Genomic DNA, 27,996 nt, shown 5'->3' with positions numbered 1-27,996 from the left:
CCTCATTCAGAATTTTCCCCTCGGGAATTTTTAATCCCCCGGAACGCATGAAATACCCTCACAGAGAATATAACTGGAAGATATTTCATATATCACACTAGACCACATGAATATCACCCTCAAAGAGAATATTCCCCCGGACGATATTTCTTATATCACCCTGGACCACCAAGACTGTCTCCTTTCAGCTTCCTCATTTTGTACAGGTACAGAAAATGTTTGGCATATTTAGGGAGCCACTGATGGTCCGTGATTCTATCTAGCTCCTCACTACAAGACCTCCTGACGATATTACCGTTAAACAGCATCAGTTTGACGGCTTTACAAATTGCGGTCGATGGACTGGTTTAATATTTTGGTAAGGTAAAAGGCTTACTTTTAACGTGAACCTCAATTTTATAAATACACTTTGCCTTTATATATCACTTTTATGACATGACATAATAAATATTTCATTAATTCCTATCTCTTTTAAAAACAAAATAAATCTCTCATATCGTAACGATAATATTTTATTGTAATATTTTGAGTGCATTAATGCGAATTATCTATTTCATCATCACGTGTTTTTTCCCTGTCACTATACTCAAGGGACGACTCTTCACGTGACGGTTTATCAATATTGGAATTATAAGCTTTAATCAACAAATTGCATTTTGTTATACATAATTTTAGTGCAGAATCCTCCGACAAACTATCGCGCCGTAAATATTTGTCTATCCGAAATTTGAGGGTCCATCTGCCTTTTCAGACACTGAAGGTACGGCCAGACTGGCACCAAACCACTAAATCTTAGAAGTGAGCACATGCCATATTCAAATGGATTTTATTTTAGTTAGTGCGGTGTCTTTTTTTTATTCACTTAGCATAATGAAATACGTTCTATGAAATAAAGTAATTTTGTACTGGAATAAATCAATGATTTGTTATTCCCTTGTCTTTTATGAATATTAACATATTAATAATAACCGGTTGAACATGAATTAATATATTAAAGATGACATGACGGCATTCTATTCATTGTCATATCCTAGTAAGAATAGCATCGACATACAGTTATGGGATCCCCCTGTCCAAAGCAGGGGACAATGTCATTTACATATACAGATGAAACACATTTAATCCTATTTATGCGTGACATGATGTCTGTCAATTATTTATAAGAGACACAAATAAATGTGCATCTCATTAATCTAAGGGAAACAATCGTGTCATAAATCAAAAGGAAATAATCAGCTAAACAAGGGATACAACCTCCTTATTCATCAAGATAGACAACTGCACCTATCATTTTTTTACTCACTTGAATAATATTCGTTATCTTCTTCGTTGCAAGTTGGTTCCGTGTCTGGTGGTATACACAGGGCACCGTAGTCAGTGAGTTTTAAGACCCATCTACTGTCTATTACACAGTTACTGGACTTGAGATTGCCATGTGATCTTACTGGACTTTTGTGTAGAAAATCTAGACCCTTTAAAACAGAAAATAAACGTCTTGTTAAAGAATTATAAGTGAATATGTATGTACATAATATATTGTACAAACTTACGAAGTGTCGTTTAAACATCTTTGAAATACATTTTCAAATCAATTTTAAAGTAACGAAGGTACTAAAGTGTTCTAGGACAAAACTTTTTATTCATCATTTAATCATTCATCATTCTGTTTTGCAAAAAACATTTCATAAGAATACCACAATAATATATTTCTATTGTTTTCATCAATATTTGAAAAGAAATATTATGAAAAAATGTACAAATTGAAGAGCAATCCACTTTAACTAAGAACGAAATTATGAAAAAACACTAACAAACAAAAAAAGAAATAATCAGATATATAAGCATACCCTTCCCAAATCCATCAGAAATGACATCTTAAACATGTTGTCCAGTTTGATGTCATCATTTTCTAAAACATCCTGAAAAACAACATGTAAAACAACATTTAACCTGACTCCTTTATTGCTGTTGCTGTTGTTATTTTTACACACAAAAACATCAACAACAATAAAGGGAAAGAGTTTAATTTCTCACAATATGTGAAAGGAAATGTCTGATTGTATTGTGGATGATTCTGAAGTGTAAGGTCTTTTAAAAAAATACAAAACAAAATTTGAGTATCCTTCAGCATGTAAATGTTTCAATGCCGTTAAAAGTAAGTATGCTGTAAAATTTCTTAAAAATCATATTTTGATATCTATATATACAAAGTGCGAAACATGACTGAATGTGAATAAAATAATATGATGTTATATCTGTTTAAATACTTCAAAAACGACTTTCAATCTAACTGGAAATTCATTGCTAGCTGGAATATGAATTCCAATCTCTTTGAGCTGGCTCGAAATTCAAAACTAGCGGGTATTCAGTCATGGTGCTGGCTCGAAATTTAACGCTGGTTTGAAAAACCAATTTCGGTCCAAAGCTAGCTTGAAATTCATAGACAGCTAAAAATAAAAGGTCGATCCTAATAATAATAAAAACAAAAAATAACAACATGAAATTACCTGTAAACTTCCTTTTGAACAATACTTCATAAGAATATAACTGTTACCCGGCTCTAAGCTCACGCCAATAAACGGGTTCAAGTTTTCATGTTGCAGCTCCCGCAACTATATAAAACAAAAAATAAGCGATTATGATATGGTACGATGTTTTTTAAGTAAGTTATCAATTAAAAAAATGATTGAACCTTCTAGTGTTATTTGTATTTTCCATATATTTGATTCAGGCCAGACAGGAGTTTATGTATAGACCGATTTCATGTAAAACATCTGAAAATGTCTTTTCGTAAGTATCCGGAGTTGGGGTCAAACAGAATATAAAAGTCAAGTAAAAAGGGATGTTTTATAAAATCTTGATAAACTTTAATTAAAATAGATTTAAAAATTAAAACTGCATACCTCCAAATGAGCCAAAATTAATGGCTTAATGGTGAAGTTAAAGGAAATTTTTTTTTCGTGAAAAGTTAATTTTGCAAGACTTTTTTGTTACTTCCGGTCATATCAATTGTTCATTGGTTACAAGTCACGGAAAGTAACGGAAAGAGCCGAATTTATACGAACGTACGTAGAATATTTACCATCAGTACGGAAATCATACTTACAGATTTCAGATCTCTCAACATTTCTCTGTTAAGTTGTATAGAACGACGTTGGATATTTTTCACAGCAACTATTGAGCCCTAAAGTTTAGAAAAAAGAAAAAAAATCTGTATAGTGATTTGGGCATTTAAAGTACATGTACATTAAATTTGTTAATGAAAGTGACAGACTTCGATTTTCGTTAATGCGCATGCGCTTTAATAGAACTTATGTATGGTATTTTCTACATATTGAGTAGTGTGCCTCTTATTGGTCAATAAAATCACGTGTACGGCGCAAACTCAGAAAGCGTTACCGATAACTTTGCCTTGAGAGTGCAAAACAGAATTTTCACAAAAATATAGGAAATCAAAGTTTAAGGGCCATCACCACTACTGTTCTTGTCTCTTACCGTTTTTTTTATCTGGCATCTCATTTTTAAACATGTTAATGTGGTGAATTAGAGCAAGAAAGATAAAAAAGAAAAGTCTCCACAAACTTACTTTATAATTTCCAACCGGTGCAAATAAAATTGTTTTGTCTATACTGCTGGTCGAACCAAGACCTAATGTCCCTCGGGTGTCCTACAATAGTTAATATCAATGATAAAATTTGCAATTTGGTGATTCATTAAAGTAACGAAATTTATAGTTGTGAATAAAAGCACCGTATGGGAGGTAGAATATAATAAGTTTTATTTATTTATGAATTTAAGAGTGTTTAGAGAAATATTAGTATGTCTATAGTACATTTAAATCAAGTATATATTGTGTTTTAAGCATTTGATTCGTATTATTGGTTAAATGTTTTTGTAATAAATTGTGCTGCTTTGGTAATGACCTAAAATTCATGATATTTTGTTGGTGATTTTTTTGTGTGCAACTTATAAAACAGTTCCAAGAGATTTTAGCATTTTAAGGTCCTTGTACGGTATTTAGTTAAGTTCTCCAACACCGGAATGCACAACCGAATATATTTTTGTATCCTTTGTCTTTCATTTTTAAATAGGTATACTAAACAGCTTTTAGTTTCTTCATTAATACAATGTCATTTTGATTATGCGTGTGCCTCCTGGTATTTAGGGTTGAGTCAAAATCTAAAAAATAGACTTCAGGCCACACAGAATAAGTTGGTGAGATTTATACTTAATCTCAGTCCCCGTACTCATATAGGGAGGGCTCATTTTGAGGAAGTTGGTTGGTTACCAGTACATCTGAGGGTAAATTTCCTTATTCTTGGTCATGTACATAAGATACATAACAATAGTGCACCTAGTTATTTAAATGAGCATTTTCAAATTGCAATTGAGGTACACTCTTACTCCACTCGATTTAGAGATAGTAACAGTTATTCTATTCCCAGAGTTAAGGGGTTCGGTAAGAAAACATTTGTATTTATTGGTTGTCAGGAATGGAACAGGTTACCAACACATCTTAGGTTCATAGCAAGTCGTGATAATTTTAAAAAATCTCTTAAGGAACACTTTATACAATCAATATCTGTTTAGTCATTTTAATCTAGTCATCTTACCTAGTTTTTATTTATATATTTTTTATGTTTAGTGCATATTTTAGTAGTACCTATTCATTGTCAAACATATCTGTCATAATAATTATGATCATAATACATGTGTGATAAATTTTGTGATGGAAATACTTATGTGCAATAATTGATATAAGAAATTGTGATTGAATAATTTATGTGCAATACTTAATAATTAGTAAATATTTTGCCTTTCTGGTGTCATATGATCAATTCTAAGGACCACAATGGAAATAAGTCGGCTTATGCCTTCTTTTTGTGTCATCCTTGGTATTGAATATATGGCATCAACACATGCACTTTCATGTTTACATGTATCTCTTGATGTTGACATTGAATTTGTAGTTGTTTTATGACATGTATTTTTTACCAGAATAAAACTATCTATCTATTTTGACATACATGTACAATGTTTAATCTTGCGAATTATTCAAAACTGCTATATGTGGTAACTTTTACAATAATTTGCATGCATATTCTTTACACTTATAGAAAAAAAACACGACGTATAAAGGTAATTCATGTCCATCTTGACTTACATGAGATCTGTTGAAACGAATATATAGAACTAGTTAGAGTCATATCTACGTCCTCGCGAGGGGTTTGACATTAATAGAAAATAGATAAATTTTCCGTAAGCTGAATAGTTAAACAAAAGGTCAAAGCATTCATCATGAAGGTGCAAAAAATGAATATATCTAATAAAATAAATAAACATTTTCTATATAGATGAAACTAACCATTCGTGTTAGCGTCTTTTTATGGTGTGTAGAGTTATTTTTATCTTGTAGAGAATTTTGTGTTGGGGCACGAGGTCGTCTCAGCTTGATTTCATTATTGTTCACTTTCCAGATCATATTCAATAAGTCCTTCTCAAATTTAGATTTCCTGAAAGTCATTTTTAAATAATTTAATATCTTAAGAATTGAAAATATTAACTTAAAAAATCAATGAAAAGTTATGCATTCTCTGTTATATGTATTATAGTGGTCGCTAAAGACAAAAGTCGCTTAATACACATGGTCGCATGGACAAGTTTGACTGTATATGCAAACGTCTTAACAAAGTAACTGTAGAAATATGCCATCATACACGGTGACGCTTTACCCGCAAAAACGTGAATCCATACAAATTTTAGATCCCCTTTAAGCTGTTTTTATTTGTACAAACGCTAATCAATACACACAAACGCTTATCCACACAAATGCTTACCCCATACAAATGACATACACGCAGAAGCGTTGAATCTTTTCCAAACAAAAACATTTACCCCGCTCAAACGCTATTTTTACGTACATATACAAACACAAAACGTGAAATCCACAGAAACTGTTCATGTACATTATATATATCTACATGAAAAACACCGAAACGCTTAAAACCTAAAACCACGCAAGCACAAAGGCTTACCCACGTATTTTGCAATGACAAAAAACGCACAAACGTTACCTTACCTGTAACATGCGTACAAAGCCCCTCCAATTATCAAAATAACGGCCAGTGACACGCAGCTTCCAATTATCACAGAGTTCTTGTTACTGACAGAATCTGTAACCAAATGAAGAAACAAAATTGTATTTAAAAGAGATGACATTAGTTACCTCCCCTTAAGTTTCAAAATACTTGTAATCCTTTCGAGATTCCATTCATTCCAGATACGAATATGTTACTTTAAGGGAAAGAATGAATTCTCAAACTACTTAGTCTGATATCTAAATGCATTTATTTAAAACGTTCTTCTCCACCATGATCTTTAAAATAAAACATGGGAATAAAGGGAGACAACTCAAAATTTAAAGCAGAATTAGCCCATTTTAGAAAATCAAAGATATCTTTTAGCATATGAAAGAAAGTACAGTTTTAATACCGTCAGTTGAGCACTGATCTCCCGTCCAACCACAATCTGGAGAGTCCGCCGGCAGCGTTCCTCCTGGCCATTTAATGGGTTTATTTAATAGAAATATATCTGTTACTGTTGCAACGGTTTCAAAATCGCCATTTTGAAAATACACCAGGGTTGCTTTTCTAATTATCTTTCCTGATGAATCAAACGCCTTTGTCCCGGAAAATGCTAAAAATAAAATCAATGCATTATTAAGAAAACAATGGGAAGGACTTAATCTGAGATGGGCTTAATCTAATGTCGCACAAGTCATTTGCTTGTTGTTATATACATGTACTCATCATTTGTTTAATATTGAACATGTATTTGATGCAATAAAATATGTTTGAATTAAGAAAACAATTTAAACTAAGAAAACAATTCAGGAAAGAAATGTAAAAACTCTTCTCGTGTTCTTTAGGATTTTTTAACATTAGATTTTCTTACGCCCTTTTTAACAGAATAAAGCCTAAAAGCATCAACTTATACAGATACATTGTGTATAGTATTTTACCTAAAACTGTTATATTTTATTCAGTATTTATGTTTCTTTAACAGTAGTTATATTATAAACCGTTAAATATGTCTACATGTATTGGAATGGTGTTTGCTAATTTATACATATTTATTTTAGTTCTATTGTGTAGGAGGGTAAAAACTTATAGACACACTTTCGGATCCGTTCCCGTAACCAACCAGTACTAAGTAATGAGTGTATCAATGAAACAATTTAATAGCTTGTCCCTGGCGGGATTTGAACCCACGAAGCTAGAGATCCTTAGATGATAAGTCCAGAGGCATTGTCCTCTCGGCCTTGCCACCAACTATATGGTGTTTGTTTTTTCAAATGTTCTGCCACATGTGATGAAAAATAAGATAATAGTTACTTACTCTGAATTGTTCTCGCCATGTTTGAATAGTTAAATGTTCCATTTTGAGGGTTGTTAAAGTACATGTCAGCAGAAAATAGTAGTGTGTCATACAGGGACATTGAAAACTCGTCAGTCTGAAAAAGGGAGACATTCATGCCATCTAAGAGGTGTGATAGATGAAAGAAAATCTATCAATAAATCAGATTTCAAATGCAATAAACTGATCTATGGACTCAAGTTGGATGTTAAAAAATGTATAACGTGCGAATGTATGGCTCTGATCTAGTAAATATCTGTTTTGAAACACACGTAGCGTTAACTGTATTATCAGAATTTAGTTTTTCTGCAATACAGAACATCGAACAACGTAAGTTTTATGATCTAAATAAATTCTACTTGATTGAAAAACAAAATCAACATAAAAAGCATCATTTATTGATTGTCACAAATTGTTTGTTATTGTGTAATTCTAGATATATATCAAATTTCCGAACTCTTCCGACTTATGCCGGGGCACACTAGAAATTATGACGTCATAACATGTTTGACGTCTTTTATTGGTTATAGATGTAGGCAATAACGTCGCAAATGTTTGTGTACCCGACCTACCTCATTACAGTACATTGGCAATTTGTTGAAACCCATTTGTGTTGCCATACTTGTGCAGTTGTCGAACCACTTTTGTGCTGCCGTACTTGTGAAGTTGCTGACCTGTGCCAGGTTATTCGACATAAATCCAATTTGTAGAAGAGATTTGAAGATTTTGTTGTCAGTACCTGTAGAATAACAGTACTAGTTATGATTAAAACTAATATCTTCGTTCACTTTTTTCCGATTTATAATATAGCGTGTAGGTACAGTTACTCCCCTTGTAAATTAATTACGCCATTTGTAATGCGCACAAATAATTGTGTAACATTATATCAAGATCTATCTACATTTCCATGGGAAGCGGTGTTATTTGAAATGAGAGTAACGTTACTAAGGAAAAAGTCGATAGAAAGATTACAGTTACAAATATATAATGCTTTGTTTTCTTTCAATATTAAGGCTTAAAAGCTGTACCTGGCTGAAGAAGTCCGGTCTCTGGGGACGGCCCGAATCTACAATATATGAACACGAACTCTTTTGAGGTAAATCCCAGTGCGTCCGCTTCAACGAGAAACTGTCGCACGTACTCTGGCTTCATACAAAGCAGAATGACTGAAATATAGCAGTTATTTATGTACTCGTATATATAGATATGGTATTATTATGTAAAGTCAATGGACAAAGTGGGCAAAGGAGACCAAAGTTTTAATATATAGTTATATCAGTTTCTCTACTTGTAAAAGAGTTGGTAAGTGAACAGCATGGATCCTGATCAGACTGTGCGGATGCGCAGGCTAGTTTGGATCAGTGCTGGTCGCAAACGCACTATGTTGATTTTGTCGTGACGCGGCTCATATTCTCTTGTTTTTTAAGTAGTTGCTGCGTTGCACTTTCTGTTGCAATTTCTATCTTTTCTCATGAACAGCCATAATATAACAGAGTCTGTAATTTAATACTGATTGCTTTTGTTTTCATTAATTTCTCTCGGGGAATCACTCCATTTCAGAATTTAATGTCTTTTCAGCAAATTCTTAAAATACTAAATTATGTATACAATGATATTTACTTGTTTTTAATAAATCTGGCCCTGAGGATTTGCTCAAGACTGGCGTTTGGATTGGCATTGCTCCATTTTTGAAAAAAAAAGAATCTCTGTTTTTATTTCCGAATTGTTTCCTTGTTCCGTAATAACTTTAAAAAAATTAAAATCCACTATTTACTTAAAATTCAAAGAGCTGTGTACGCTTCAGTTAAATGTCATGTATGTTAATATAAATGCATGGTCATACGAGGTCACTGACCCTAACGTTTGCCATGAACATAGTTGATTAAATTGTCTCTCCCTTGATACAGGTGCTTCATTTTACAAAGTTATTTTCTGTCTCGTCAAATTGCAGAAAGAGTACTGTTTCATTAATCTGAATGATCAATATATAATACAAGTAAAACAAAAGAAACTTTCTAATCTTGACCCTTTTCGGACTTTGTGAAACCTTTGTGAAAAATTGTAGAGGATTCCGGAGTTTTCTTCTTACATACCAAGTCTATTTACAGGAATATGGTTGAGCTTAATTTTGCTCATATTATTTTAATAAGCAGTCTATTTATGCATAATTGTTAAACAAAGTTCATCAATGGATGACAAAACTATTCACAAAAGAAAACAATCTATTCATAATCGTCAAGTCTAACATATAAGTTTGACCGTGACCTTTGAACTGGTATCTTGACCCCTTTGTTCGACACATCATCATCATCATCACCATCATAATGTCTTACACATTTAAGCCAGATTATTTTGAAATTCTTAAATGAAATAAAAATCCAAGTGTAACATTCACTTTTGAGGTAGGGATCTGATTCATGCCTGCCTGCCATGCTTGGCACGTTGTCATTATGTCAAACACATTAATGCACAATAATTTTCACGTCCATATTGGGATGACATAATTGTTGACCGGACACAAACATCAGTTTACTTTTATAAAAACTCATATCATGACTTTTGATCTACTGTTGTGACCTTGACCTGTGAGGTAGGCACCCAATTCTTGCGCTCTGCATGTCGTTATTAGGTCCAAAACATTCATGTATAATATGCTTGTTATTCTTAAATCCATCCATAAAAGACAGAACTTTTTTTTAAACATTTCCTCTGAAGTCAGAGTATGACCTTGACCTTTAAGCGTTAGACCTACTTATCTATACAAAATTATTTTATGATCCATCCATAAATGACAAAGGTATGGACTAGACAAAGTTCGAACGGATTGGCAGAGGACGGACGTTACTATAAGCCTCCCCAAATATAGGGGGCATAAAAATTATGATAAATATATTTGTGAAGTTAACAATTTAAGGTAAATCATGCTAATGATGTATGTATATGGACATTCCATTTCATATGCCTATGAACATTAAAACAAACCCCTAAATTGTATGCGAGACAAAAAATTTAATAATCAAAGAGTAAATTTTCACAGAAAGATCATCCGTGTTATAGTTATGTTTAGTTCAAATAAGCATACAATTTCGATTGATTTGGTTTTAATGTTGTTGTTTTTTTTGGTTACATTTTTTGAAACACCCTTGCCTCCATGTTGTGTCGTCTATATGACTGTGTTACCATGCAGGGATAACCAAGTCAACGTTCTGACAGACACAAATACACAAACTGACTGACTTTTATCACTAGATATTTCTATAACTTTGATGTTTAATCTACGATTATCGCGGTAAGTTTATGAGTCCATGTTTTCTACAGGACAACACCGCTCAGGTTAATATATGTACTTTGATTCTAGATACAAAAGATCAAGGAATACAACCAACTTACAGAACTATTAATCATATACTGCTTAGCATTATAACATAATAATATTTGATCTGTTTGTATGTAAATCAATTAATAAATATAGATGTCTATTTTAAAACCACATGCAAAAAGACAGAAAGAATACTGTATCATTGTACTTCAGAGGGTGCTTTAAGCCCCCAGTTACACTAATAGCGAGTGAACATATTTTAGCGTTAAGCCGGCATTTTCGAGGGTTGTCCATGAGGTACTCGTATTTATAATATGAATAGTTTATTAAAGGATATAAATAAATTTTTGCTTTTTAGAATGGACAAACTGGCTTTGATAACGTTTATATTATTGTTTTAGAGCACTTCAGATGCTTATTATCTGAAGTAAGTAGCGATGAATGTGAAATTATTGGTCTTAAAAGTAACAAAATGCAAACAAATAGTATTTTGACTTCCATACAAAATACTAAATCACTATAATGGTAGTAACTGTGAGAAAACAATAGAAGCAGAAGATGATTGTTCAGATAACTGGCCAATGAGTTTTTTTTTTTTGGAAAATATAACTTGATATTAAAACAATAAAACGCTTAGAAATAAAAACAATTGTGTTTTCTGAGTAATAATGGGGCTTTAATAACATATAACTAGCGTATATAGTTTGATTCTCAGTCCAAGACATGTGTGCATGTTGTTTCAATGGCATTTCACTTAATATTCACTTCTGTGATAGAGATGTAAACATGTTGTTGTTGTTGGTGGTGGTGGTGTTTTTTTGTTGTTTTTTAGATGCAATCTATGTACTCGTATTGTTATTATATTATTAGTTTTTTTTTTAAATTTGTATGAAAATATGGAAGAAGAACTAAATATTTGATTAAATCAAATCTAAATCACGGTAGATTAAATGACCTTTGACGGAAACTAGAGGTAAGGTACAATGTCTAAGTATGTTGCAAGAATCATGTTGATTTTGTCGTCATTTATTCATAAAACGTCACGGGATAATTTACTTTTTTGCACAGTTTATAAGATAGTTAATCACTATATGTGTCAGAAATCAAGTTTCAATTGGCCTGTACCAGTATCGCAGTGTCCCCTGTTATCAAACTTTAGAAAAAACATCATTTTTGAAGTGTAAACTTGTCGCTAAAAAGTACAAGCATGCCAGCGGTGTTTATCACCGTTTAAATATCCTATAGTGATAACATTTAGTGTTAATCTTAACATTATTTTTGATTAGAGGAGGTATTGTAATGTATTGAACCATTTGACAAATGCTAAAATTTAATGAAATATTTTGATGCAATTTAATAATTGCATAATTATCTGGTTCCGAGAAATTATATTGACTCGCATTTATAATTACAAGCATGTGCCATTTGCTCTTAAGAAAACAAACAAACATATCTCTTTCATATAGGCATTTTAGAATTATTCTCTTTTTACAAATTTCAAACAATTATTTCGTATACTTAATGCAGAAGAAATACATGTATATATTTATATAATTCAATAATATAAAATATATAATATATTAAATAACAAAGTCTTATATAAATATGATATACTATATATCACAACAAAGTCTTGCAAAGTACTTTTAGGTGTCCTAAAATACCGATTACACGGTTGGCACTTGTGTTGTAACTTGAAAGTAAAAGCCTCTACCTACTGAGAGCAACTGCAATAGCTTCGGTGCCATTCCAGACGCCGGGTATTTCAGCCGGGTACCATGGTGTCTGACAGTAAAGCTTTATCATTTCTAATTTGGTGATAAATTGGATAATATTAAAACATTATGCCTACGACAGTTTTAGCAGACGACAATTTTCCCAGCACGCAAAGGGGTTAATATTGTCGGTGTAACCTAAAACCTACAGAAGCTCTACAGTAGATAAATGCTATTGATTAAAAACAGTTATCTCTTTGCCATTAAATCGGCATGGCATCAGGTCATGAAATTAAAAAATGGGTTATATAATTTGTGTTGAATATAATATCTGTCAAGTGTATAAAAACTGTGATTTTGCATAGCCCTTCAAAGCAATTGTTACTACATTGCTTCTATCATATTGAAATTACGCAAAGTAGACCTTAATCAGTTAGTAACGTCATAGAAGTATGGCGATCAAAATCCAAATCATAAATTGTATTTGCACAAAACATGCAAGGTAGCACTTTGATTGTAAATATCGTATAAATGCATTTCCTATATATGTACAGTAAAAACCTCTATCCATACCATCAGTGTGTCTCAACCGAAGTGGTCTTAAAATTGCGGAGACTTACATACTTAATGATAAAGATAAATTCTAGTCATTTTGTATGTATATTTTCAAACAACATGTATTATAACAGACGGACATCAATATGAAAAAGATGTTTTTATGGGCGGAGAAATTTGATTGTACATAAATTCCTTTTGGTCTTGTTTAAACTCCTAAATGATGTACGCAATTCACACATCAAATAAGAATTCAATTCCTCGCCAAACATATGTGCAGAGAGTCTAGATTTGATTTTTCCCCACCTTGCATTAATTGCATGTCATGTGTGATATTCCAGTCTTAACATATTTAACACCTTGTTTCATCAAGTGTCATTCCCTCATGGGAATCAAAAAGATAAAAACGTCACGTGTCGTTATTAAATTATCATTGGTCTCTATAGTGGTCCTCAAAGTGGGGTCAAATTAAGAATAAAACAAATCCTTGATACTGAAAATGGCTGTCTAAATAATGGATACGACAAGAGGTCTTAACAATGGATCATGTTAACATTTAAAAAAAGAGAAAAGAATAGAAAGTACTTTTTTTAATTGATCTTAATAGTATGGTAATGTTAATTCCGGGGTGGTCTTAAAGTAGGATTTCTGTTTAATTTTTCCTTTTTTAAGCATTTTCTTTTTGAAAATTTGTTACACTTGTCAAGACGTGCAGCTTAAATGTACATGTATCTCTTAATTTCAGAATTTTCGCATAATACCGGTATTTGTATTACCTCTAGCATGGTCCTTGACCTCTGTTATACCGCTAACTATACTTTGTTGTGTAAAAATCGTCATAAATTTTAATCTTATAATGCTGAGATCTTTGTTTGGGAACAGATCATTCACTGTTTCAATGAGGGAGCCACAAATCTCGTCCTTTGCTGCAATAATTCCTGAAATGCATTAATACGAAAACATGTTTGATTGAAATAATTCCTGAAGTGCAATAATAAAAAACATGTTTGATTGCAATGATTCCTGAAGTGCAATAATTTAAAAAACACGTTTCATTGCAATAATTCCTAAAATGCAATGATACAAATTTCGTTTTTTTTCTGTAATAATTACTGAAATGCAATAATACGGTCACATGTTTGATTGTAATAATTCCTGGAATACAATTATAATACAAAAATCTGTTTGAATGCAATAATTCCCGAAATGCAATAATACAAAAACAAGTTTGATTGCTTTAATTCATGAAATGCAATAATACAAAAAAACAAGTGTGATTGCAAATATTTTCTGAAATACAATAATACAAAAACATGTTTGATTGCAATAATTCATGAAATGCAATAATACAAACATGTTAGATTGCAATAATTCCTGGAATACAATGATACAAAAATATGTTTGTATGCAGTCGTTCAATAAAATGTAATCCCTAATGGATGTTATAACCACAAAATGTTCATAATTAAAATTATGGAGAAAACAAATTAACGTGAAATGTCATATATTTGACCAAGGCCAGAAAATAACGTTTGGTATCAATTTACCCACTATTAAAGGCTAACGCATAATGTTGTAATTATATTTGGCCAAGAGTAAAGTCTAACGTTAAATGCCATTTATTTGGCCAAGAAAAAAGACATGAATCTTTATATAAACATGAGTATTTCCCACTCATAATTTTGAAGTAACATATTGGTATGTAATCGTTCAATGAATTTTATTCACTGTCATTAATTTGTAAAGGTTTAAGTTTAATTTCATATATTTGACCATGCAACCAAGAGAAAAGTCTAAAGTTTAATTTCATATATTTGACCAAGAGTAATGTCTAACGTTTTATTTCATATATTTGACCAAGAGTAAAGTCTAACGTTTATTTCATATATTTGACCAAAAGTAAAGTATAACGTCTTATTTCATATATTTGACCAAGAGTAAAGTATAACGTTTATTTCATATATTTGACCAAGAGTAAAGTATAACGTTTTATTTCATATATTTGACCAAGAGTAAAGTATAACGTTTTATTTCATATATTTGACCAAGAGTAAAGTATAACGTTTATTTCATATATTTGACCAAGAGTAAAGTCTAACGTTTTATTTCATATATTTGACCAAGAGTAAAGTATAACGTTTATTTCATATATTTGACCAAGAGTAAAGTCTAACGTTTATTTCATATATTTGACCAAGAGTGATCTAATGTTAAATGCAGAGAATAATGTATAACGTTTTTATGTCATTATTTAATCTCTAAAGTTTTGTGTTATATATTCGACCAAGAAAAGGCATGACATCTAACAGTCCTATAAAATATATAGCATTTGGTTTTAGTCTTTGTTTCTGTTAAAGTTTTTGGCTATTGACAAGTTACACAATTTGTTTAGTCGGTATAAATTAATTCAACGTGTATGATAACGAATGTATGACATTCGTCGTTCTTATTATTGTTCTAATTATTGTCATTTCTATTATTGATACTTAATTAGAATACCGGTACATAACCTTATATCACATGAAAAATAGTATCCGCTTTTCTGCTAAGTCATTTCTATTAATTAACAATTTTAATTATGCTCGCATCCACATTTTCACAAGATATACGCTAATTAATGAATGGTTCACATACCTATTTATATAATGGCCATTATTTCAAAAATGATGTTCATCTTCAATACCTGCCTGACAAAACATACAATATCGCTCATTTGTTACTACTTTTGTTCTGAATATAAATGACACAGTTCAGATTTCACTTACCTATTTTCTTCCATGAAAAGTGTTTCAAAAGAACAACGAAAGAGTTGGCTATCGTTTCGTACGATGGATACGTGCTGATGGCCGTGTCATTTGGAAACGATGAACTCTGTTTCCTTGGTAACCAGGTAAATGTAGGCACAGGGCCGCTTTTCAATACTGACATTAGCCTCGTGACTAAATCCATTGCTGTAACAAAACCGGAAGAAATGAAATGAAAAATGAGTCAATTATGTTATAGGTAAATAATTAATCCTCCGATTAATTAACAAAAAGCTTCTGAAAGTACGTTGCCTAGTAACGCTCGTGCTCAAAGATGCAATCGGAATTCCTCGGCGATCATTCCTATCCCAAGTTTGACGAAAAGGGCCAAGAAGATGCGATAGATTAAAAAAAAATTAAACACGGTTTCCTCTCTTCCCTACAATAAGAAATAGGATTGCACAAGGCACATAGGCTATCTTATCAAGAAAAAAACCTGTACTTTTTTATATTTCTTATTCAAGAGCAAGTTAATGGTCAGAAATAAAACTTCTTGAAAGCTATAAATAGACATATTTGTTCTAAACTTTTTGTGATGGGCTCCTTGGCCCAGTGGTTAAAATCGCTCAATTTCCGTCGCTGTGGGTAGGAGTCTCGCTATGTACTTCATTTCATTGGGAGAAGCTATGAAACGAGCTTACTGTATGTGATTTTCCTTTACGAAGTTGGAAAACCTTTTAGTATGACTTTTACAGCATCAGTCAAACCCGACAACAAGTATAATAAACTACTTGTATTTTTACAAGACAAATAACAGAACATTTGATGTACTTTCATTTTTATGGATTCACTATAAATAATCTCCACACCAAAATTGAGAATTTTACTCTGCAAGAATAAAGTTTTATTCTGACTAGTTCTAAAAGTGCAAGAATACGAGTATAATTGCAATTGTCGCAGTGTGTCAGTGTCAATCAATCGCTTGTGAAAGAAAAAAAAACATACACACACGAGAAACCCGTGCTTAATGCATGACATTAAAACATTAATTGATAGAGATCCATATTGTTTACGAGCGGTAATTGTGTGCATTAATTGCTAAAAATCAATTTTATCCTCACGATATGGATCATATTAACCTTTTTCATGATGTTGTATAAAAGGTTTTGTCTTAATTAAAAGTGCAGGTTCCCAGGTTGAGCTTGAATATGCCTCGATTTTTGATATTATTAAAAGATATAATTATTATGCGCAATTTTGGTATTTGAAAATATTGATAATTGCTACATGTTTCTTTGAAAATATAAAATAAACGTGTTTTGACTTCACACAAAGTAGAAATGTTATGTTTTAAACTCTACACACTTTAAGTTCACACTATGAATATATAGTGTCATTGAAAAAACTGGTAGTTTTTGTGGGTTTTTTTTTTTAAAGAAAGGGTCTACTTTTCTTGATCCGAATAGGAAATGCAGCTTCCCATACAAAGTTTGTGCATTTTCTTATACATATTAGACATATTCAGTAAGAATTTTATATATTGCAATAAATTTCCGCGATACAAATATTTCACTCAAAAATGAGCAAACTATAATATCTTTAAGATATGCTTTTTTCTAAGAAAAAATTGATTTCAAAGTGGTCAAGTGTTGCTTTTGTGTGCATTTATTTAAATGGAAACAAGGACCAAAAGGCAATTGTAAAGCAATATCAGCAAATGAATGAAACAGGGGCCTTAGTGTCAGAATAAATTTAGTTTTATTGATACATTGAGTTATTTAGGTATTTAAATTTGCTATGTTCTTTCTTCTGTTATAGCATGACACTGTGACCATAAGTATAATGAAATGACTAGGAAACAAACTTTATATTGAAGCATGTGAACAAAAATTAAATTTACTCCAGTTTTATATGGAGTTTTATCAGTGTGCGGGAGAAATGAAAAATCAAATAACAGCATGCGAGAGAAAAAAAGATTAAATAACCGCATGCAGGAAAAAAAATTGACAGATTAAATAACAGTAAAAAAAAGATTGAATAACAGTATGCGAGAAAAAAAGAATGATTAAATGTTTGTAAAAATGTTCATAATGTAACATGCAGACATGCAGGCCCTGTAATACCGCTCGAATTTTAACCCGTGATTCAGTCTATACCGAGGACACGTTAGAGGGTGCAGTTGTTTTGATTTTCATTTTTCTTTATTCAAACAAAAGACATTTTTTTCAAAAAGGAGATTTTGCAATGTGATTTCAAATCAAAGAACACAACTCAATCTCAATACAACATTACAGTATTAGTATTTTTTTAAAAATATCTTTGAAATAATAAAAGTACTTGAGTAATGACACGATAACCCAAATATATATAAAAAAAAATATTGTTCCATCATATAAAAGCCAATAAGTCAATCATTATGTTGTGAAAAAATTAGACATTAGACACTTGAGCCGTCTTTTATTTATACATGAAATAAATTATTTCGATGGCGACACCTTCTCATACATATTTTTGCAAATTCAAGATGAGTCCTAAGTCTGCTGTCTCAAATATGAAAAAAGAAACAAATAGGTAACAAACAAAAACCCCACAACAAACAAACAAAAAAACCAAAACTCTACATAACCACTTGTTAAATCAACTTCAACCTGTTGACATGACCGTAAACGCGTGTCAGATCATCATTTATATTTCATCTATAATTAATTTTGACATAACGATGCTTGAATAATTGATAGACAAATTAAGCTTATAGTGTTTTCCGACCATTACGCGCACAGATCTGCGCATACATGGACTGCGCATGTCACAGCAAGCGCAACATCAAACAGGTGTGGGGTTAGAACGGGGTTATCGATGGAACTTCGTAGCTGATTGATTATCTATTAATATCAGATGAGTAATATCCACTTTAAATCAACTTAACAGATAACTTTTTATCTTTATGTAGGTGGTAATCTTACGCACTTAAAAGGATTAAGATTAATAATACCGAACGACATTTCGTAACATAAACGAAGCATACTTTGTCTTGGTCGTTACAGAGATGATGTATTGCTCGTGGCTGACATGATGTTTTGGTCGTGACTGAAATGAGCCGCGTCACCACAAAACCAACATAGTGGGTTTGCGACCAGCATGGATCCAGACCAGCCTGCGCATCCACGCAGTCTGACCAGGATCCATGATGTTCGCTTACCAACTCTATTACAAGCAGAGACACTGATAGCGAACAGCATGGATCCTGATCAGACTGCGCGAATGCGCAGGCTGGTCTGGATCCATGCTGGTCCAAACCCATTATGTTGGTTTTGTCATGGCGCGGCTCAAATGATGTTTTGATCGTGACTGAGGTGATGTTTTGGACTTGACTAAGATATGTTTTGACCGTGACTGAGATAATGTTTTGGCTGAGACTAAAATAAGGTTTTGGACGTGACTGAAATGATGTTTTGCCGTGACTGAGATAATGTTTTAATCGTGACTGAGATGATGTTTTGGCCGTGACTAAGATAATGTTTGACTGTGACTGAGATAATGTTTTTATCGTGACTGAGATGATGTTTTGATTACGGAGAAAGGTATGGTTGTGACTGAGATTTCAGATTATTTGTGACCGAGATTTTTTATGTGATTGGAATGTTTGTTTGGCTATTGCAAATACGTTTTTTTTTCTCGTGACCTATACTATGTTTTGGTTGTGACTGAGATATTTGTTTGGTTGATGGTTTGGTAGGTGTAGGTGACTGAAATATTGTTTTGGTGGTGTGGTGGTGTTCGGTTGAAAGTGTTGGTGTCAAAGAACTGTTAACCATTAAAAAAATTATTTCCGTTTTTTTTTAAATTACACAATATACCTGCTTAACGTAGTCACGCAACTGGACATTCAAAATCATTAACTTTTTAAATTTTTTTGCTTAGTAATCCTAACCAAAATATTTATTTCCATGAAAAAATACTCGTGCAATTTTAGTAAAATGTAGTGAAGAATAGTCCTTCAAAAGTCAGATGTACTCACAAAAGTGCGAGCATTTATCAGCTCATCATGTTTTAGTCTATTTTGAGAATAACTAAGTAAATGTTATGACACTATAGCTCTTCTCAAAAAAATAAATTCAACAAGCGAACACGTATCAGTAAAAAATATTTTTTTTGTGGGCCCGTTTATTTTCAATCTTCATTTGGCAATGTTAACTCAGAAGTGAACACTACTCAGCGAGCAATGTTTACTCTGAAGTGTTCAGCTAAAAATGAGCATCACGCATTATTCATCATTATTCTATCTTTTCAAAATTATTAGAGATCTTAGTTGCTTGGTTTGCCAATGAAATACATGTATTGAATAATGGGTTTGATATATAACAAAAGAAAGAGATTTTTGTCCGAAATGTAAAACTATTGCAAAAGTCACACGCCCCTCCCATGGACAAACAACAGTTTAATTTTTGTGTATATGACACGGCATCTCATCTTTACAAACGTCATATAAACAACTTCAAGAGCTTGTCTTACAGACGAACGCTCACGTGACATATCTAAGACGCTGTAATCTTCTAACATCGCTAATTTTGCTCTCACCCCAGCACGACAAGGTAGTTTCTACCAGATACCACCTCTTTGTCAACACTTCAGACTATCGAATATGGACCGTATTTCTCACTTACAATACATCCCCCCAAAAGATAACTAAGTTACCTTAGTTACTGACTCATTGTTTTCCAGTAGGGGAAACTTTGTGTTTACGGATTAAACTATAATTATGGAAAATATGAAGTATACAATCCTTAAAATTTCGTAGAGATTACAATTAGAGAATGTCGAAATCACAATGGTGAAAATACGTAATTGGTCGTAGATGACCGACATGGGCTATGAACCCGTCGCCATCTAGGTGTTTTTCAACTCTGTAATTATTTGCCAGTATATCAAATATGGCCATAAAATAATCGTTTAAAGGAGATTTTTCTTCTTACGTCTTGATAAAATGCAGGCCAAATACATGTATTAGAAAAGCTGGTACTGGTTTCATCTGATGATGAAGAACTGGCACAGTCTATTGCTTGACTTTCACGCACGTGCACTGACGACGGTACACTTAATAATTAAGTACATCTATTGAACAATTAAGTTAATCATGTTTTTGCAGGTTGTTTTAAAAAGTCAGACATAAAGTGGCAATTTTTCCAAATTTGAAGTGATTTCATAAGTTGTCAAAGGAGGTGAAACAGTGAATACCTTTGGAAGCATTTAAATTTATATCGTGCATTTTTTTCAGACGTTACTGTGGTTGCTTGTCTTATTAATCACATCAAACTTCATGTGCTTTTTAATGCACATCCAATCAAAAGAACGGCAATATCACCCTGTCTCGCAAAAACATTGAAAATGGATATAAATGCTACATCGGTTATAAATAAAGAGTCTATTTAAGAGTTTTCATCAAATTTCTATCTTCATCTCAAGTTAAACAAAACATTACATAATATTTAATGAGTAGATTGCAAGCGTCTATTGATTTTTGGAATCATTTTCAAAAGCGTAAAGATGTTAATTTGTCAATACATCAATCAAAACAATAAATTACACGCTACAATTTTTTAAGTTAAAAGGGATACTCAGGCAATAATGACAAAAATATTAAAATGGTCTTAGGTACTCAAATCATACTAAAATGACATTTTGGGTTTGAAGCGTAAATATATCTATATATGTTGAACGAAATTTATCCGCCGACAGAATCACTTAGTTGTTTTAAAACAAATCATGTGACTAGAACAAACCCTGGAAGTAACAATAACAGATATGATTTCACTGTGACAACTATTGTGAAATATTAACGCTCTAACAAACCCACCCAAGTTAGGAAACCACCATTTTATTCTTTAGAGATTCCTGTGACTGCCTAGTGTATTCATTTTGGGGAATAAATGAAAAATTCAAAGCGGAGACATGAAATATGTGCCTGTATCTCCCTTTAAATTGTTTAATTTCGCATAGTTACATAAAAATGGGAAATCAGACAAATCTATTAAAACATTCATTTTTTTTTTCAGATGATAATAAACATATATAAATTGTGATTCACAGTAAAAGTCATAAAGTTTTAATAACGACAAAAATGTTGAAATTTTCAAAACTATTGGGGGAGTTTCAATATGAAAATTGTATAAACTTATTCGACCTCGATTCTGTACCCCTAAAAAATAATTGGTTAACTTACCAAATGCTGTTCAATTATAAATCACCCGCTAGCTTGATAGTAGTACCTTAAGCCGGCGAGACATTTTTTAATCAAATGTAAAAGTTAAGAGTGCATCTAAAAGCCAGTGACAGTTCATGGACGTTTAGTTTTAGTACATATATAATGATATGAATAAGTTAGTCACCTCATAAAATTTCTCATAAACTATGACCATACATATCATCTTAGAAACTTAAAACTCCAGAAAATATTTTTTTCTAGAAACAAGGAATCAGATTGCCTCCTTTTTCAATATGTTTAGTATATATATCTAGGGAAATTTCATGGCATGCAATTCGATACGACCACAAATAATAACCGTCTTGAAGTGTATTGAAGTATCAAACAATGTTACAATAATGATAATAATAAACTCTTTACTTCAAGGACAATAGCGTGATACCTATATCGAACATTTGGTTCGAGTGTATAGAACAATACAAAGGGGCGTCCGTGGCCGAGTGGTTATGGTCGTTGACTTCAAACCATGTGGGTTCGAATCCCGACCAGGGACTTTGGATTATTTCATGTGAGGAAGCTATCCAGCTAGCTTACGGAACGTCGGTGGTTCTACTGAGGTGCATGTTTGTGCCTGAAATAATGCACGGAAGGGCACCTTAGGTCTTCCTCCACCAGTAAAGCTGGAACGTCGCCATATGACCTATACTGTGTCGGTGTGACGTAAAACAAACACTAGATCAATACAAGATTGGAGTACATCTTCTAAACGAACGACTTTAATATATGTTTAATATACAGTGAGTTATTCATACATATCACATAGCCAAGCTCCTGGCGCTTAAAAGTTAAAATCTGGCAGGAGAGTGGGAGAATAGAAACATCAAGTTTCTCCATTACTTGATTTTAAAAGCGCTATGAACGGTTTACACAATACTTCAACATATGATATTGTTTATATAAAAACAAACTTTTGCCAACATATCGCCATTTTCACCCCTGTCCTGTGATTTGATATTCGTAATAACTTCATATTACCTAAGTATGTGGCATTAAATATGTAGAATTAGCTGGGTTGTTAATATTATTTATTTATTTATTTATTTCAAACGGAAACATCGTTATTGGCCTCTATAAGAAAGGAAAAGAGCCAAAAGCAGACGGACTATTAAGGTCGTTTTAGGTCTTGAAAACTTGGTAAAGCATATAATTTATAATAAAAAGAAAAACGAATGCGTGGAGGTCGTCGTGGGGCTTTGAAACAAAGGAACCCAGATGGATACATGGAGTGCGTTATGGGCCTTTTAACAAGGAAAACCTTGTAGAATGGGAAAAACGAATATTTCTATTTGTGAGTCTTAAACATGGGGAAACCTTGTAAATAAAAAAATGATTTTGTCTATAACGTTATGGGCCTTTAAACAAAAGAAACCTTGTCGAATATGTCTATGACATTGTGGGCCTTTAAACTCTGTTGAAACTCTACATTATATGCAAAACTAACGACATCATGAATCAATGTTTAAGAATAAAATCCCACGGGATCTGTTTGATTGACATTTTCCACTCAAGTAAACGTATCTGTGTGACAATTACGCACTGGTATCTTCTAATCAAACAGTTTATTCGCTCGCAATAGTTTGTTTATTTTTCATATCTTTAATTTGTGAACTTTTGATACAAGAAGATAACTGGGCGCTTCAGAAGGGAAATTGTCAAAGTTCTTAATCTGTCTCTAGATAAGTGTATGAACAAAGATGTAGATCTGAGCAAACTGTATCAAAAGTTTTTGGGTCATCGAGGGCATGTAAAGAAAACCAATTTCATTCATACTGGATTGAAACATAAAATTTTATATAGCTCTGTTTACAATTCAATTTAATGCATAAAATAAGATATAAAATGCATTGACACATGCTCACTAAAAATATCTTTCTTCTTTCTAGCGTTTATGACATCTCTCTCCCTCTATATATACACACGTATAATGTTAACATTTCATTTTACAGGAGTTCTAAACTTCCAAGCTTACCGAATACTAATAATGTATCTATTTTCATTAACTAAATCTGTATTATTGAAAAAAAAATATGTTAATATCCGGTGCATTTTTTTCTTGGGCCAATGTTCAATCACAATAAAATGAAAAAGTCCAAATGTAAATAAAAATGTTAAACAACAGAAGGAATTATTCAGTGTGACCAATTTCAGTCGCGAAATTAACACGTATAAGTATTATGTATATGTATATATGTTAAAAAAAGAATATATGTCTTATTCTTCACGGAGAACATAGATTTTATGTTAAAGTTAGAATTACCCCGTAGATAATGCATGTTGTTTCACATCGCAAAACTTTAATCATCTTTCCATATTTTTTTTTAGATCAGCTGACGTCATTGTTGCGTTGGAAGTTCTTTTTTTATTATAAATATGTTCTTTATTTTTGCGTTTGGTTTTAAGAAGGTTGAAGAAACAATTAAACTTACATTTTTCACACGCCGGACCCACAATCACATCAACATTGCCCTGTGTCCCTTGCTCATACCCTGTAAGAAGGGCCCTGGTGACGTCACAGTCCGTATTATTCCAAATATAATCAACAGAAGTTTTATAACGATTGTTTATTTCTTCCAGCGCAAGCTGAAAAGCACCGCCGGAAGTAAAAATTGTTGGAAATCCTGGAGAAGGGGCGCGTGTTGTCAGCAGAAGACCTATTTTAAAATTTTCACAGATACGAACACGAGCGAAAAGTAACAATATAAATAATGTATATGACGTCATAATTGAACAATGTACATTAATAAAATGAAAAATAATTCCAAGCTTTGAAAGAATATTTAAAAATATTATATCTTCAATTAATACGATATCTAAGTATCCAATTTTTTTTCAGTTTATACACTTCATTTATTACTTGATAAATCTTTTATCAATGCTATCTTTAAAATAAGCACGCGAGTACAAAATAATAAGAACAAATAATTATGAAAACATTTTCGTAAATGATTAATTGATGATGTTTATGTCTTCACATAATTGTTAATGTCATAAATATCCAAATTTAGGTCCAGGTATGTTCTTTAGTGAGATCGATAAACAGAACTGCAAGATCGGGAAATTGTCGTCTGCAGGTAGCAGTGACAGCAACGCTCTTAACATCACTAAGGGACGGTCATCAAGTATTGTCGTCTGCTTGAATGAGATTATCTATTTTAAAACAATCTGAAGAAGAGTTTTCCGTGTACAAGTGCTCAATTCATATTCCTTTAGAGGGTGTTACTGTCATTTGAAACTTTATCTTACTGGCTATGTATTTTAAAGGCACATTATGCACATTAAGTTTAAAGTTAGATACATGATGAAAACTGATTACTTTATTATATATTTTAACTGTTGTAAATGTTGATATCATCCTTTAAAAAAATCATTACGAGTTTATCTATAATTACTATAATTAATATGAGTGTCAGTCGGATGAATGAATGAAAATATCTTACCTTTACATTCAAGAATATATTTTTTTTTTTTGTTAAAACTAAAAGATTTTAAATTTTGTATAGATCTACATTATTATTATTATTATTATTATTATTATTATCATTATAATAATAATATTATTATCATAATTATTATTATTATTATTACAATTATAATAGAAACGGATAACTATTTTCTTTTTAAGAAAGGGGAATCATTATAAAAATGGTTTTAGTGAACTTCAGATGCTTATCACCTAAAGATAGTTGCGTTTAATGTGAAATTATTTCTCAAACAGTAGCAAAATGTAAACAAAATGCACATTTCCTTTGATCTGCAAGCAGATTCCATAGTTAGATATCTAATGGCGGGTACTAAACAGCATATTTTGACATAGGGCCTACACCGTCTGAAAAAGATTTTTATTTATGATGATCATCTAATGTTCCTATTTACTGTCAGCAAAGGAAAACTTATAATATTAACCGGAAACTGAAATTTTTGACCGACCCTCAAATCAGATATCACGGCGGATACACTCGGTGTACAATACAGTTTTGAAAGATACTTAAAAGGCCCTTATCAATTTCAAACTGACTTAAAAATCATTAAAACTCGACCTATGAACGCAAGAATCTCCATTTTGTGTATTTATTCTTAAATTCAAAACAAATAGCAATACTGATAACGAAACGAATTTGGACACTGGAAACAATTCAAATCATTATGTCAGTTTATCTTTCCGTTTATATTTTCCTTTGGATTAACTTCAATTCTCGAAATATCAATTAAGCGTTTTGTAAGTAAATTGGATGCAATTATTTCAAATAGGGAATTGCATTAGGCACGTGATATAACAAATGTCTTTTGCTAAATCCCGTTTTTCCTTAGAATTTCTTGCTGAGTTTTTATCAAGTATATATTAAGTTATATTTCTTACTTTTGACCTTCCACATTGTCCTTGTGCATTTTTATACATTGAATAATTAAACATAAAACTCCAGTCACCCAATCCCATCCCAAGAAAATGCTTGTAGAAAACAAGTATCTTTAGAAAAACAGTAATAAAATGAATTAAACACAAAACAAGTATTTGCAGATATTATTTATCAACTGTTGAGTTTTTATGGAGGGAGGGGAGGGGCGTAAAGGAAAAAGCTGCAATGTTGTGTGGTTTTACCATAATTTTATGATTTAACCAGGAATCACGGCTCTCAAAGTCTAAGTCACGACAATGTCCCGATGATGGGGGTCGTGAAAAACTGTTTTGTTTAAGCACCAAAGTAGTTGGGGATTATCCAATTCGTTGTGTAGTGTAGTGTGTGTCTTCTCACGGCAGTGTGTCCTATAAGTGCAATTCGTGTCCCCACAGTGCATGTGTGTGTGTGTGCGCGTGTGTATATGCGCGTTCGAGCGTATGTCCCCACAGTGCAGTGGTGACGTGTGTGTCCCCAAATTGCAGTTTTACTTTAAAATAAAACTTACTAATGTCTAAACGTGTGTCTTATCATGTTTTGATTAAAGATCTGAGCATGTTTGATTCTTATCACGAGAAGAAAGCAGTGTTGAGTATTAAATGATTTGTCTACAAGAAAAGCAAAATTTAAAGAAAAGGTAGATTTCTACTAATATAAAATCAAAAAACTTTATTTATGGTCAGCTTTAATTATGACTAATGAATATCTTTTTAGCAACTAGACTGTAACAAAAAGTAATAAAAAAAAGCTTGTGAGAAATAGAGATAATATGAATGTATTTTTGGACGTAAATTAATTAAAAAATTTAAAATGTCAAAACGGTTAAATTTAAAGCAAAACTTACATTTGAAATGAGAAATTGTATGATAATTTGACAGTTGTAAAGTGGGCCAGACGCCTATTTATTGATAAACGGTTTATCCGGTGATATAAGGTAAACAAAACAAATCCGAGTTACCTATCTCTATGTAATAGACAATGATGACGTAATGTAGGCGGTCCACTTTATAATTAGGTCGACAGGAAGTGAGTACGAAGCTTACACGCTTTGCTTATCAGCAATTTGACAATCAAAGAGGGTTTTTCAATTATTCAATAAGTATAGTCAGAGACACTATATACCTTATCACATGTATCTGGTATAGAGAATAAAGCAAAATAGGGGGAATTCAATAATTTTGAAATTGTACCGTATTTGGGGGAAAATAAATTACAGTAACACCCCTAAAATTTATACACCTGAATGAATTTTAAGTTTGAAGTTGAACCGTAAGTCAGCGCGTTCCACTATTCTCAGTGCATGAAAGTAAGAAAAGGGGTAGAACTCTGTGATAAGGTAACTCAAAATTATGGGACCTGTGCCCATCATGTAAGATGTGGAAAGTGGATCCATATCTTAAAAGATTTGTCCATTTTTCAAACTAGACAAAACTATTTATCATTTTAGGGATATTTCAAAATATCTATAGCTTAAATAACAAAACAGAGCATATCATGATCACTTGCTAGGATGAGCAGGCTGATCTTGGTCTGCACTGTCACATGGGTATTTCCCGCCATAAATCTAGTCAAGATATTATTGTCATTTATT

The 27,996-nt window shown here is 32.1% G+C and overlaps 1 protein-coding gene across 1 annotated transcript; it reads right to left on the bottom strand.

Annotated features, from left to right (window-relative positions):
• Nucleotides 1–534: 534 nt before the first annotated feature.
• LOC132728135 (atrial natriuretic peptide receptor 2-like) lies at nt 535–25,103 on the bottom strand. The gene is made up of 15 exons (XM_060713760.1): nt 24,438–25,103; nt 15,771–15,956; nt 13,782–13,943; nt 8,445–8,582; nt 7,989–8,155; nt 7,399–7,513; nt 6,493–6,696; nt 6,080–6,173; nt 5,366–5,513; nt 3,587–3,667; nt 3,107–3,184; nt 2,508–2,612; nt 1,848–1,919; nt 1,304–1,472; nt 535–635 (listed from the first exon to the last, which is right to left on the bottom strand). Exons 1-15 carry the CDS (start codon nt 24,730–24,732, stop codon nt 535–537), a joined length of 2,115 nt encoding a protein of 704 aa, XP_060569743.1. The 5' UTR covers nt 24,733–25,103.
• Nucleotides 25,104–27,996: the final 2,893 nt, after the last annotated feature.

Source organism: Ruditapes philippinarum, unplaced genomic scaffold, assembly GCF_026571515.1.
Source record: "Ruditapes philippinarum isolate M1 unplaced genomic scaffold, ASM2657151v2 ctg9146_1_1_1_1, whole genome shotgun sequence".
Classification (NCBI taxonomy): domain Eukaryota; kingdom Metazoa; phylum Mollusca; class Bivalvia; order Venerida; family Veneridae; genus Ruditapes; species Ruditapes philippinarum.
The sequence above is the reverse complement of the archived record's forward strand: the minus strand, read 5'-3'. Positions and strand labels throughout refer to the sequence as shown.